A 13451-nucleotide genomic window follows, 5' to 3' on the forward strand; every position below is an offset into this window, starting at 1 on the left:
GTTTCTATGGTGCTTTGTTGACAATAATTACTCATAACAAGACATAATTAAGCCCAAGGGCTCGTTTATGATACCTCAAGAGACATCAAGCTTTAAAAACACTTTTTTTTTTGTTTTATCTTTTGAGAAACGGGCTAAGTGCCATTTCCCTTGCCTAAAAAAAAACACTACAAACCTGACTTCCTACCGATGCGCATTAGCGTATCTAAAACCATAAAATGGAAGAGTTTGAGATCCGCATTCATTTTTGAAGTTTACCTTTCTTTGAATTTAAGACTGATTGTGGCTACTTTGTGTGCTACTTTCTATCTTACGGATTCCCTTCCCCCTCTTGTCTTGCCATGTCTGATGATAGAGAAATAAGCATCCTGATGAGCTGGGTTTTAATCTCTGGATGAGCAGTTCAACTTCTTCACCCCATGTAGGTAAATGTAAGGGATGATACAGGTATAAACTGCACCTATGTAGCTGGTCATTTCATCTACTACAGTGGACTGAAAAACAGTGCTAGTTATGCTGAGCAAGAGGTGAATTAGCCAGCAGATCAGGAAAAGAGTGGCCACCGCTACCACACTCTTGGCAGCCCTCACCTGATTCCCTGCAGATGTGAAAGATCTGTCTTGTGACTTTCGGACCGTTTGTTCATGGTTGGGGATGTTGGATGTTATAATTTTGCTTGAGAATTCTGGAGGAGTTGGGTTTGTAGTGCTTGTCATTGCATTTCTTCCTGCAGCTCTTCTTTGGTCTTCAGCAACAAGAGGGTTACCTCCTCTGGTTCCTGCTCTGGTGGTGTTCTTGATGCGCTTTTGGTTTTGCAGTAGTGTAGCTGCGATCTGTATGCTTGCAACCACTATCCCAACAATTGGAACCACGTTTGCCAGTGTAAGGTACAGCGTCTCGTAGATTTGCCTGGCTTCTTGAGAGGGAAAATATTCTACGCAGTTTACAAGGCTCTCATTCCACATGGTCACAGAGACAAAGAAAAACTGTGGAAGGCTGAACACAACAGCTGCAATCCAGCTCCCTACCAGCAATGCTGCAACAAGGCGTACATTGTCCATCTGCGCGGGAGCCCCTCCACGTTTTAGAGAGCCCACAAGCTTCTGATGCCAGAAAACGGTGATGAACAGGGTGGTGAAAATGCTGCTGGTCTCTGAGAGGTTTGAGCAAAAATTGAAAGCACCACAATACATCTTGCCCATGCGCCAACGGTTTACAAAGTCCAGGGTGTCCGGCAGGTCCACTAAGTAGTTTGTGATTAGATTGGATAAAGCCAGGTTGACAAACAGGATGTCGTTAGTTCGGAGTTGAGATCTGGATTTCGGCAGAGAGCGAAAACCCAGCCAGTGGTTGCCAATGATCCCAGAGAGACACATAAAGCCTCTTATTATGGACTTCATCCACTCTTTTGCATTCATCTCAAGGTGCAGGACTCTTCCTAGCTGAAAGGCTGGCAGCAACTACATAGAGGACGGTTTGCTCAGGACAACCTGGAGTGTTCTTTTGATCTTTTAAATTTATACTGAGTCATGACCATGACATCATGACTTCGTGATCTGCATGATCATTCAGAAATCTCCTCCCACTATGTAGAATGAGTTCGCCTGTTTATTTAGGATTGTAATCCTATAACAGTGGGACGATCTTTTAGTGTACCCTAACTATAGCTTTATGGTGAGATTCAGTTTTTATTTCTATTAATTCAGAGATAGCTGGGCACACTAAACACACGGTTTGTCCCGACCTACCGGCAGGAGATCTTGGAGAAACGTGAGCCTCCTTTGGAACTACTGACTCGCACTGCCAATGAGGTCTAACCCGTTGTTAGCTGAGCAACAATGTGCCTTTGAGTCCAGCATACTACACTTGAGCCCAAATCTGAAGCTAGTACTCTGGGGAAGGCTTCACAAGAACACCATGCTACTTCCCACTGGGTATCACTTTAATTCTACTATCTGTGCTGTTGCTGAGGTTGGTTTTTCTGAAGCCAGCTCCTCTTACCCATAATTGTTTGGCTCCCTTGGTGGCCTCAGCATGCGTACATCTCCCTCTGGCTTTTGCCCTATGAAAAACCAACATGAAGTGTCTTCGTAAGATGGGCCACTATGAGCTTGGAGGGATGGAGCACAGTTCTTCCAAACAGTATTCCCTCAATTGTTGTTTTGATGATGGTGGTAACATGTCTTTTGAAAACTCCCGTAGGTGTTCGACTGGGTTGACTGTGAAAGGTGTAGAATATGATTTACATCATTGTCATACTTGTCAAACCATTTTGTGACCTATGGGTGGGGACATTGTCATCCTGGATAACACCACTCTTCAATCAGCAATCAGGAGATCAGTCAGAATAGCTGGTGGACCCAAACCATGGCCGCAAAATGTCCTGCTTTGACATTTTCAATACTTTCGTTCTTAACGGAGGTAAAATTGTTCTGTTTTTCTTTACATTTTGTGCTGGTGCATGAGCATCATGATCACCGCCTGTACACTTATGATTTAATTATATCCGACCCTACTTGGACAACTGATGTCATAACTGTAGGTCTAAACGCAGATGTCACTGATTCTCCGCCTATTGATTCAAGCTTTTCCTTGGATTTGTCACCTGTCTAGCTTTGGTTCAAAGTTGTTGGTTTATTTATTGGTCTTTTTTAAAGTCAGTTTGAAAATGCTATTTTTAAATATTATTATGTTGGTGCTATTACAAAGGAAAATGAAGAAGAAGAAAAAACAGGTGAAAATCAAGCCTGTTATCAAAGACCAGTGTAACATTTGTATGGCATTTTTCAAAATTCCTGGCCAGGCAGAAGGGTGTGTAACTTAAAGTGGAATAGGTGCTTCATCCCTTTCACCCTCCATCTCATCAAAACCTGGGTATAATGTCCATCTAGCGGTCTCTACACTTTCACTGCATTTGCTTCATTTGCATTTAATTACCCTGCAGAATTGAAATGAAACAACAGGATTTCAAAAATGTTAAAAAGTAACAGAGAATGGAACTCCTAACAACCACCTGCAGCACCTGTTAAGACCACCAACACTGTCACAATCAGATAAACAGCACTTGAAGCTTTCATCTTTGAGAGAGAAGAGACAATCAAGCTCCACTCTTGATTCAGATCTGAAAACATCCACAGTCCATCCTTCCACTGTGAGAAGACCACTCAGCACTGTGGGTCTGAAAGGAAGTGTAGCTGTTAAGAAACCCTTCCTGAGAAAAGGAACTAGACAAAGAAGCAAGCGAAGCTGCTGGTGTTCTCGGGAACAATGGACTGGCCACTTCACAGTCCAGACTGAATCATCACTGAATGTGTTTGGGATTACATGAAGTGTGGGAAACAGAAAATGCAACCAACTCCTAAGACTGAACTTTTACTTGAGAAACTGAAACCTAGGCTCTCAAAATGAATGGAAGCTGTAATAAAGGCAAAGAGTGTACACACCAAATACTGGACAATTTCATGTGTTTATTTGTTGAGGCTTCTGTAATTTTCTCTTAAATATTTTTTCAGTTTTTGTTTCTGACACTGAAAATGAACTTGTATTTAATAGCGGATTTGACTGGAAGTGAAATAAATGGGTAGTTTCTTACTTTTTTTACTTAATTCTAAATACATGATTAATTCCATACTATGGCATATTTGGCAAATAAAATAAAAGACAACTTAGCCTCATTTTAATTTTCACTTATTAATTGTTGTTTGCAGAATAGTCTAATTGGATTGGTTTATTGCTGCATGGATTTATAATGATTTTAATATGGATTGTTCCCTGCAGGTCAATAAATTGGCTGCCCCAGCTCCCCCTGTGATGCAGGTATGATTTCCTGCTGCTTTGTTGACGGTCATTACTTGTCATAACATATAATTATGTAGGTAGCTCAATTTATGATGCCTCTAATGACATTAGGATAGAATTATTATTAGTGGGACATTTGGCCCCGAAAGCCAGAGCAGACTGCCAATATTAAAAGGGCACTGATGGTAAATTGAGATAAGATTAAAACAGTTTTACCTCAAAGTAAAAGAAAAAGTAATTGTCTTATGGTGCAAATAAACAAATGAATAATTGTATGTAATAAATTGTGTTTAAGATGGGCATTACATGTTGTAATGGCATATACAAGCTTATAATTTTACTGATAAAATCTAATTAGGAAACTACAAATTACAATGCAGTAATGCTTTATTCATGCTGTAATCAAAATAAAGTGAGATGCTATTTAAAAATACTCAAATATTTAAATCTATTTAGAGGTCTATATTTGGACAGTACAGGTAATGAAGTACACAGTTGAACAGTATAATTGATCTAAAACATATATTGTATGCATATAGAGAGTATACAGTTGTGGGCAAAAGTTTGTGCACCCCTTTTCACATTGAGAAGTTAGCTCATCCTCTACAGAGACCACACCTCTGCACATTTGAGTGCACAATTAGAAAATAAATACCATAAAATACATAAAACGTGACCTGTGCAAAAGTTATAGCACTTTCAATATTTGTGTATTTTATTTTTTTCCCAATATGTTAAAATAGAGATGAAGCAATCATATTTGCACAGCAATGCCATGTTTAAGTTTGTTCTCTGGAGAGGATAGTTTATGTTCAGGATTGTGCATATATAGAAAATATTCATCACTTTCCACCGTTGTCTTTATCTGCATACAGTGTGCTACCATGTCAGGTCCCGTTACAGCCTGCTGATTTCTCCTCTTGTCCCATCTTGTCCTGGTTACGGAGAGCAGTACTAATCCTGACAAGCTGATCTTCAGCCCTGCAGGAACAGTTCAGCTTCTTCACCCCATGCAGGTAAATGTAAGGGATGATACATGTGTAAACTGCTCCTATGTAACTTGCGAATTCCACCACCAGAGTGGACTCCTTAACAGAGCTGATTTGCTGAGAACCAGGTGAGTGAACCAGCAGATCAGGAAAATAGTGGCCACTGCTACCACACTCTTGGCAGCCCTCAGCAGGCTTCCTGAAGATGAGCTGGATCTGGCGTGGGACGATTGGACACCTGGTACCACAGTGTTGGACCTCAGGACTGCTTCTGATGGTCTTTGTGGGCATCCTGCAGAATCTGTCAGCATGTTTTTACTTTTCTTGGCTAAAGTGTTGCCTTTGTAGACCTTGGTTCGCTTCTCAATCTGCAGCAGCATAATTGTGATCTGGATGCTGGCGAAAAAAATGCTGAGAATGGGAACAATGTTTGCACATATGAGTTACAGGAGCTCGTAGGTTTGCTTGGCTTCATGAGAATGAAAGTCTTCTATGCACTTAACTGCAGTCTTGTTCCCGTTCTTCTCAGAGGCAGAGAAGAAATGGGGACTGCTGAACCCAACAGCTACAGTCCAGCTCACAGCCAGCAGTGCTGCAACAAGGCGTATGTCGTCCATCTGCACAGGATCCCCTCCACGCCTAAGAGAACCCACAAGCTTCTGATGCCAGAACACAGTGATGAACAGGGTGGTGAAGATGCTGCTGGTCTCTAAGAGGTCTGAGCAAAAATTGAAGGCACCACAATACTTCTTGCCCTACAAGAAGTTGTTTGTAAAGTCCAGGGTGTCTGGCAAGTCCACCATGTAATTTGCAATTAGATTGGATAAAGCCAAGTTGACAAATGGGACGTCACTGGTTTGGAGCTGACCTCTGGATGTCGGCAGAGAGCGGAAACCCAGCCAGTTGTTGTCAGCAGTCCCAGCCAGACACATAAAGCCTCTTATTATAGATTTCATCCACTCCTGTGCATCCATTTCAACGTCTCCTGTTTGGGTGTCTATGGCACAGAATGTTGAGTTTATAATGACAGTGACATCACCAGGCACCAATTTCATCAGTGTGGCCATGGATACAGCCATTCAAATCTCCTCCCACTTTGTAGGAATGTAGATTCTGCAGATTTGCTTCCACTGTTTCACTCAGAACAAGTTACACTGAGAGTACAAGCAGGCCACTTTACATTTCATATGAATGGTTTTCTTCAGTTAGTCTGTGGAGCCAGAATCATCTAGCATATGTAGTAAAGAACATTATTGCAAAAATACTACAATGGCAATTGGACGATCACTACAGTAAATCATTACCTAGGTGTGAATTAGTGGTTCACTGGGTGAAATAGTGTTTGCAAGACAATATTTTGACACAGGCACAAAGCTTTGAAAAAGTCTGGGTATGATGATTTTATTCAACTGTTTACATACAGCACTGCCCTAAATACAATTCATACAGACCACTAATGCTCTTTTTAGTCAGACATGCAGTTGGTCAGTTTTCTTTAAGTCCCGATGACACCCACAGCCTGCTCAAGAATATTATTTACCACAATAAAGAAAAATATGTCATGATGAAGCTAAAATATCATCATCTTGCCCACTTCTGTCAATACCTATTATCACTTCTAAATCATTCTCTTATCTTATCTTACAAACATCTGCTACAGCTGTACAGGTGGTCAAAAAGTGAAGTCCACTACCAGGAACTGTGCTCAGTGTGTATTGATTTTTTTCAGAAATCACAACAAGAGATTTCACTGTTTTGGCTGTTTGGGAAATCCATTTGTGAGAAAACAGTCCAGTCCTTGACGCTACTGAACACCTTTGGAAAAGCTTTTGAAAATCAGAGCAGTGAAGCATTTCTAGTGAGTTAGAATAAGGAGATTTTCCACTTATGCAAAGGATGAAGTGCAGAGTTGAAGATGATATTTAATCAGACACACCAAATGTTGAGGTATCTAGGATGTTTGACCATCACACCCATATAAGGTTTTTGGACATTCCACTCCAAAAACCCAGGCATTAATGTGAGATTGCTCCCAGTTGCAGATGTAACAGCTTCATAATCACCATTCAGTTAGGTCTTCCCCAAACTGTGGCCCCAAAGTTGGAAGCATATTTGTCTAAATTGTCTTGTATACTGTAGCATTAACACTACCCTTCACTGGAACTAAGGGGCCCAAACCCTACGAAACAGCACCAGATGGTGGAACCCACCAAACCCAGATTAGTCCATCAGACTGCTAGATAGCGAAGGGTGATTCATCATTACGGAGAACACGTTTCCACTGCTCCAGAGTCCAGTAGCAGTGAGCTTCACACTGCTCCATCCGACACTTGGCATTGCAGATAGTGATCTTAGGCAGCTGCTCAGCCATGGAAACTGTTTTATGAAGCAGTCCCATAGTTCTTGTTGATGTTGCTTCAAGAGGCAGTTTGGAACTTTGTAGTGACTGATACAACATTACACTCAGTGGCCCTTGGCTACACTTGGTTTGTGAGTTTGCATGATTTACTGCTCTGTTGCTGAGCTGTTGTTGCTCCAACCTGCTTCCATATCACAATAATAGCATTTGCAGTTGACCAGGGCAGCTCTAGCAGGGCAGAAATGACAAACTAACTATGACCGTGCCATGTTAAAATTCACTGAGCTCTTCAGTAGAACCTGTTCTATAGCTTGTGTGTGTGTGGACATTACGTATATACTTATATGGACACCATGCATATGTGGCCAGTTATGCCAAAGTGAATAAATAGACATTGTGCTGGTGCACCCCTTGCTGGTGTGCGGTAAATATAGCCGTGCGCAATTTGTGCACAACCCATTGTCAGCGGTCAGTTTCTGACCACAGAGCCACTATTAGCTAGATGTTTTTGGGTGGTGGACACACAATACCATGCTACTACCATACGAGTGTCACTGCTGTGCTGAGAATGGGCCATCATCCAATATTACATCCATTTAGAAACCAAAATTTCATGAACAGGCTCTGCTGGCATGAACACTGGCTTCTTGCACAATTTCCCCCCTCATAAAAGTATTATTTGGAATAATAAGGAAATTCAATTTAAGGATAAATCATTCTTCCTTTCATAATAATATATTAGCTAAACAGCTTTTGAACCCTGTTTTTTTATTGACCTATAGTGGATTTCTTGTTAAATTTGCAGCTGTCATAATCAAAGAATATGCAGCAGCTAGTGACGATATACAGTACTGATATTGACGGTACAGATGATGCACAATACTGATATTGATGGTACAGCTTTTATTGATGATACTGAGTGTTAGAAGGAATATGGACTTTTTATTGAGGAAACTGACATTCTTGAACATAAATGTACAAATATATCTTTAGATTATCAGTTATTTTCTTTTCTGTTTATCTTCCAACCTTTTCCATTTAAAAGCTAAACTATGCTTTATTTATATTTAATGACCCCTTTATTGTAAATGTATTACATTAAACAATGCCATACCATACCTATGTGAGTTTTACATGAGCTGTTTTCCATTGCAAGGGCTCATTTAACAAAACAATTCACAAATCATCATGATGAAGCTAAAATATCGTGTTTTTTTTTTGTTTTGTTTTGTTTTTTTGTTTTGTTTTTTTTGTATTCTGGCAATATCGAGAATAAAGGTTACTAATCTTCTTTGCATAAACATCCATTTAAAATTGTTGTTGAGAGATTTCAATTTCTTAATGAGTATTTCTGTATCTTTTGTGTAGAAGAAAGTGGATATTTATATATTTTTCTAGGCAGAAAATGAATGGTAAAGGTCTTTATTTCATAAGTTTACTTGACATCTTCAGTATCTAATCATTATGGGAAAATATCATATACATAAGAACAGATGATCTGAATATATACATATATACGTCTTCTCTCCTGTAAAATGACCATTTAGGAGATACTTCTTTGAACAGCAGCGATGCACAACAACTCATTTACAACGACAACGTTGTACACAAAATGTGTGGGTGTGTCTTCACGGTTGCGTCCCGCTCCATGGCAACGAACCTGGAATCATGGGAATTATAGTTCAGCGCTGTGTAGCTCTGGAAGCGGAGCGAGTTTCCGAAAAAGAGCGCCTGTGGACTGTAAACAAACGGGAACTAGCTACCTTAAATGTGCTGTATGATGATGGAGTTACAGTAAGAATATATTAGACATGGAAATTAAACCAGTGCTGCATACGTGTTGCAGGTTTGACCGTTTACTTCTTCGTTTGAGGTACTAACTGACCAGCTAGCGTTAGCTAAATAGCTAAAACCGCTAACGGTCCTTATTGCCGAAAGGTTAGTGGCGCTAAAAGTGAGATAAAACAGCTTTATGGCGTAAAATAATGAACACCTTTTGAAACGTAAAGCTACTAAGTTCCGTTTGCTATTTAGCCAGCAGTTGTGGTTTCAACACGCGCCTCACTTGTAGGTCCGTGAGTGGAAAAGTCGGTTTTTAGGTCGACATTTTTAGGTGAAGTTTAAGGTTCCCCTATGCAGCTGGTAGCGGTGTTAGATCGCCGCTAAACTAAACTACACGTCCTCTTTAATTTCAGATGTTTCTAAGACACGACTTGCTGTTCGGCTCCGATGATTTGCTCAGCATGACCTCAGTCAGAACATGGATGGCACTGATTTGAAAACCCAAGAAAGAGAGTTAGGACGGCCTCTCAGGCTCTGCAGATATGGAGATAAAGTTCGAGGTCCTTCTCTCGTCCAGCATCAAACGGAAAAAGCCATGGCCGAAATTCTGCTGGCTCGGCAAGGTGAGACTGACAGTTTTCACGGTGCTTGAAGTTGATCTGAGAGTGTTTCGTGACGTTGAGTGATTTCTATCATCTGATAACTCCTTTCACAGCACAAGTGAAGCCGCCTTCTGACTGTTTTGTTTTTCAGGAGAGGGAAGGTGTCTTTCTGTTGGATGACACCCGGATCAGTGAGATCAATCTAGTATCAGGGCAGACCAAAAAGAAGACCCCAAAACTTCAGCCTTTGTTGCCAAGAGTGCTGACCATGTGCGGGTCGCAGAATGGTGAGCCCTGAGCCCAAATGTTCCACAGCGTTTGTGATGCATTGAAGTGTCTGATTTGCTCTGTGCTTATTTTAGGTATGTGGCTGGCTGGAATATTAGTCTCTGGAGAGCTTTTTCTGTGGAACCGAGACAAAGACTCCCTAAAGATGGTCACAGCCGTGTCTGCAGTAAATGAGCTGGCCTCTACTGGTAAAGGTCAGTGTAGTTATTGTGAACTCTTCCCCTTCGTTTGTATGTAGAAGTATCGCACTGACCTGTTTAATGCTTACATAGCGACTTCACCGCGCCCCACTCTACTGGTGTCGGGAGATGGACAGAGGGTTCTCCTGGTCACTGTCACTGGCCTAGTTTTCCTCTGGGAATGCATGGTGCCTCAGGATCTGAGCAGCCTGCGTGACGGCATCATCAAGGGCCGCTGGAGTCAGATAGCATCATCAGAAAATGCCCAGCTGCCCTCTTCTAAAGACAAGGAGGCATCTGTTCACTCTGTGTTTGTCCAGAGCCAGGTGACAGCAACTGAGGTTCTGTTTCATTGGTTGTACAGAGTGTCGGGCTGCTTTTTCAAGCATTATCTTATTCTCTGCTCTTATTCAGGCTGTGGGTGATGTTTGCCTGAGTGCCTTTGTCTTCACCAGTGGAGAGGAGCTGATTGTCACTTTCCTGAAGATTCAGTGGGAACAGACGTGGGAGAGGAAACTCAGGTTTGATTGCCTGCTCTCACATGTCTCTGTAATGTTTTGTTGCTTTTGAGTTAATTTAATAAACATCCGTCTTTATTACAGTTTGGAAGGTTACAGTGTACGGTGGGCCACCAAGACCTATCCACTCAACCACCTTGTCCCTGCATGTCGACCTGTAAAGTCAAGAGGAGCACTGGTGCCAGCTTTCTCACCTGATGGACAACTGTTGGCAATAATCCTTAACCAGAAAGATCCAAGGGTAAGTGAAACCCCCTCTTTCCAGTGCAAAGACATATATCTTTGCAAGAGAAATCATAAAAAAATGTAGTAAGAATATGAAGGTTGTAAAACTACTGTAAGGTTCTTTAACTTAATTTCTGCATATTTTTTAACTTGTTTAAGTATATAATGTGGGAAATGTTGCTTTTTTGAACTTGTTTAAATCAAGCAAGAAAATCTTTTAATGGAAAAATGCTTTTACTAAATAGTAAAAAAAGCAAAACTAATAGAAAAACAACTAAAAAACATTTAGAAAGAAGTTGGATCTCTTTTAATATTCTCAACCATCTCCAAATATAAAATATTAGATATTTGGTGAGATATAAGATTATTTTACTTGCCGAGATATACATTTAAAAATATATAATCATACCAGGCTTCTTAACTGCCTGTCGGCATATTTTGCTCTGTACCTTACAGGCTACTCAGGTATTGTACATAAGCGTCCAGAACTTTGTGACCATATCCAGCTCACTAGGTGGATGTGGCAGTAAGAAGCTCAACATCCCATCAAAATATGTGAGGTAAATAACAAGCCAGCGTGGTAATTCTGCATATGCCAGTCATGTTTTAAACCGTAGCCACTTTTAATGACCTGCCGTTATGTGCAGGTCATATTGGGTGGGCTGTGTAAGCTGGAGTCCAGGAGGGCTCTATCTTGGCTGTGTGTTGAAGAGAGGCTCTCTCCTCTTGCTGGCACGCTTGGGTGGTCTGGTCTCTCTTTCCACCACAGGGTGTGACATTGAGTTCGGCCCGGCACACTTCCTGCCTCTTCACCCGCTGATCACTTACAGGTGAGTGGAATTGATGGCAGGGTCTTTAATATAGTTTGACATCAGTAAGATATAAGAAATATTTTTGGTAAAATCATGTTTACTGAGACAAAAGTGAGGAGTTGGCTGTTGCTGATGCTTTACTGCAGCTGTGTTCTGTATTAAAGATGCTGATTGGACACTGTAAAGTTGCATCATTGACCCTGTTTGTACATGTTCTTTTCATGTGACCTGCATCTGGATTGTAACCACTTGCATTTACACTTGATAATCAAATGCGTCTCCACTTCCTCAGATTTAAATCTGATTGTTATTAGCTTATAAAAAACAGCTACTCGCCATTGGCATTACTAGTTTTTCTTGTTCTCTATTATTCATATTCTTAGACCGACTTCACACTGATATTTACAAGAAGATGGCTGTTTAATTAGCCTTCAGTTTAGCCATCATGGTTATGAGCCACATGCGTTAAAACGTATTCTATTGCAGCGAGACAATAGATAACAGTGAGGTGAAGTAAACAGGAACCAAAGAGCTTCAAGCATATTGGACCTAAAACCCTGCTGAGGTAAACTCAGAGGAAACACTCTTCTGAGTCAAGTGGCACTCAGCTGGGCATTTATTCCATGTGCACAACAGCAGGGAGAGGCAGCAGCGTCATAGCACGGGGATTAGTTTTGGTTGTTGAATGTGGTTTGGAGATATGGAGTTACTCACACTTGTCTAATATCTGACTCAAATGTGTCTCAGATCATTCCCTGAAGTGGTTTAGTGATTGATTTTAAATCCATTTTAAATCATTTTTAAATCTTGGGGACTTTGATCTCTATCCAGACATAATCCTGATGCTCAACACACATGAAGGGCATTGTTTTAGTGTCATATGATGGATGACCCTTATTAGGAAAAGTGCATTGTTGCTGTGCTGTTTTTTTTTTTCTGCTTCTCTGTTAATCCAAATCCATTTAACACATTTTCTTTTCATTGTTGGTTTTACTGGTTTTCTTTTTCTGATCCCTGTCCTCTTTCATCATCCTTTCTTCTTTTCCTACATCTTCTAGTCATCTGCTCTCTCTTTTTCCTCTTCCAACATGGTCATTTTGTGCTCTGTTACATGTAAGTACTAGAGAAGTACAGTTTTGTCACTAATGATCCCAAAACACGTTTACGGCTTTTGGCGCCACTGGTTTGAGACTGCATACTGATGCAGTTCTCTAGTTTTTTTTCAGCATGTTTCATTAAAATAATGAAGGATATTTTACACCCTGTAATGCATGTAAGTCCATATGCATGAGAACTAGTGTTCTGTTGAGTATTTTGCCTATGTTAAATGACTAAATGTCCTCTTTACAGACCTCCAGTGCCTTTGCAGCCCCCAGATGATACCATCTCCAGCTCCAGTGTGTCTCTCCGTGACCCAATGAGACAGCGGTACTCTGTAACTTGGCACCCACGGCTGCCTTGCCTCCTAGTTTCAGATGGCTACATGGTGACCATGCTGAAAATGCCCAGCCAGCCCTCGTCTGCTTCGCTGATGAGCAGTCTCCTTCTGGACACAGCCCAGGGGCTGGAGAGAGTGCGCAAGGTCCTGGGGTCAGAGCAGGTGAGTTGGGTAGACAATATAGAAATATGAGAGATAGTTTCAGTGTGTTTATTTCAAAAAGTGCATACATTTCCTAATGTGTGCATAACTGTGTGGTTGCTCAGCCCCAGGTTAGGTCCAGACTGGAGTCCATGTCCACTCTGAAGTTCACAGCTAGTCTGTTGGCACTGAAAGAGAAAGCTTCGTCTGTATCAACTCTACCTCTATTTCTCCAAGACGCAGGAGGCTTGAAACTGACGATTGAGAAAGCACAGGTCAGCTAACTACTTACTGAGTTGCAGTTTGTTTTCATGTTTTCT

General features: G+C 41.1%; 2 protein-coding genes and 1 pseudogene across 6 annotated transcripts in view; 1 reads left to right on the plus strand and 2 right to left on the minus strand.

Moving 5' to 3' along the window:
• Nucleotides 1–383: 383 nt before the first annotated feature.
• LOC108435801 (tachykinin-like peptides receptor 86C) lies at nucleotides 384–1418 on the minus strand. Its single transcript, XM_017711877.1, has one exon. It carries the CDS (start codon nucleotides 1416–1418, stop codon nucleotides 384–386), a length of 1035 nt encoding a protein of 344 aa, XP_017567366.1.
• A 3431-nt stretch (nucleotides 1419–4849) lies between these two features.
• On the minus strand, nucleotides 4850–5761 carry LOC108435802 (annotated as a pseudogene).
• Nucleotides 5762–8835: 3074 nt separating this feature from the next.
• Nucleotides 8836–13451, plus strand: part of cplane1 (ciliogenesis and planar polarity effector 1) — a 31348-nt gene continuing 26732 nt past the window's right edge. For 2 of the 5 annotated variants that reach the window (XM_017711931.2, XM_037547503.1), the window contains exons 1-11: nucleotides 8847–8992; nucleotides 9342–9551; nucleotides 9682–9817; nucleotides 9893–10012; nucleotides 10091–10323; nucleotides 10412–10518; nucleotides 10600–10756; nucleotides 11197–11300; nucleotides 11388–11570; nucleotides 12903–13152; nucleotides 13257–13406. In XM_017711931.2, the coding sequence (XP_017567420.2) occupies nucleotides 9471–9551; nucleotides 9682–9817; nucleotides 9893–10012; nucleotides 10091–10323; nucleotides 10412–10518; nucleotides 10600–10756; nucleotides 11197–11300; nucleotides 11388–11570; nucleotides 12903–13152; nucleotides 13257–13406 (1521 nt within the window). In that variant the 5' untranslated portion in view covers nucleotides 8847–8992; nucleotides 9342–9470. Of the gene's footprint in view, nucleotides 9085–9108; nucleotides 9218–9341; nucleotides 9552–9681; nucleotides 9818–9892; nucleotides 10013–10090; nucleotides 10324–10411; nucleotides 10519–10599; nucleotides 10757–11196; nucleotides 11301–11387; nucleotides 11571–12902; nucleotides 13153–13256; nucleotides 13407–13451 lie in introns of those variants that run through there. The other 3 variants (XM_017711933.2, XM_017711934.2, XM_017711935.2) reach the window with 3 other exon arrangements.

This window comes from Pygocentrus nattereri, chromosome 18, assembly GCF_015220715.1.
Source record: "Pygocentrus nattereri isolate fPygNat1 chromosome 18, fPygNat1.pri, whole genome shotgun sequence".
NCBI classification, from domain to species: domain Eukaryota; kingdom Metazoa; phylum Chordata; class Actinopteri; order Characiformes; family Serrasalmidae; genus Pygocentrus; species Pygocentrus nattereri.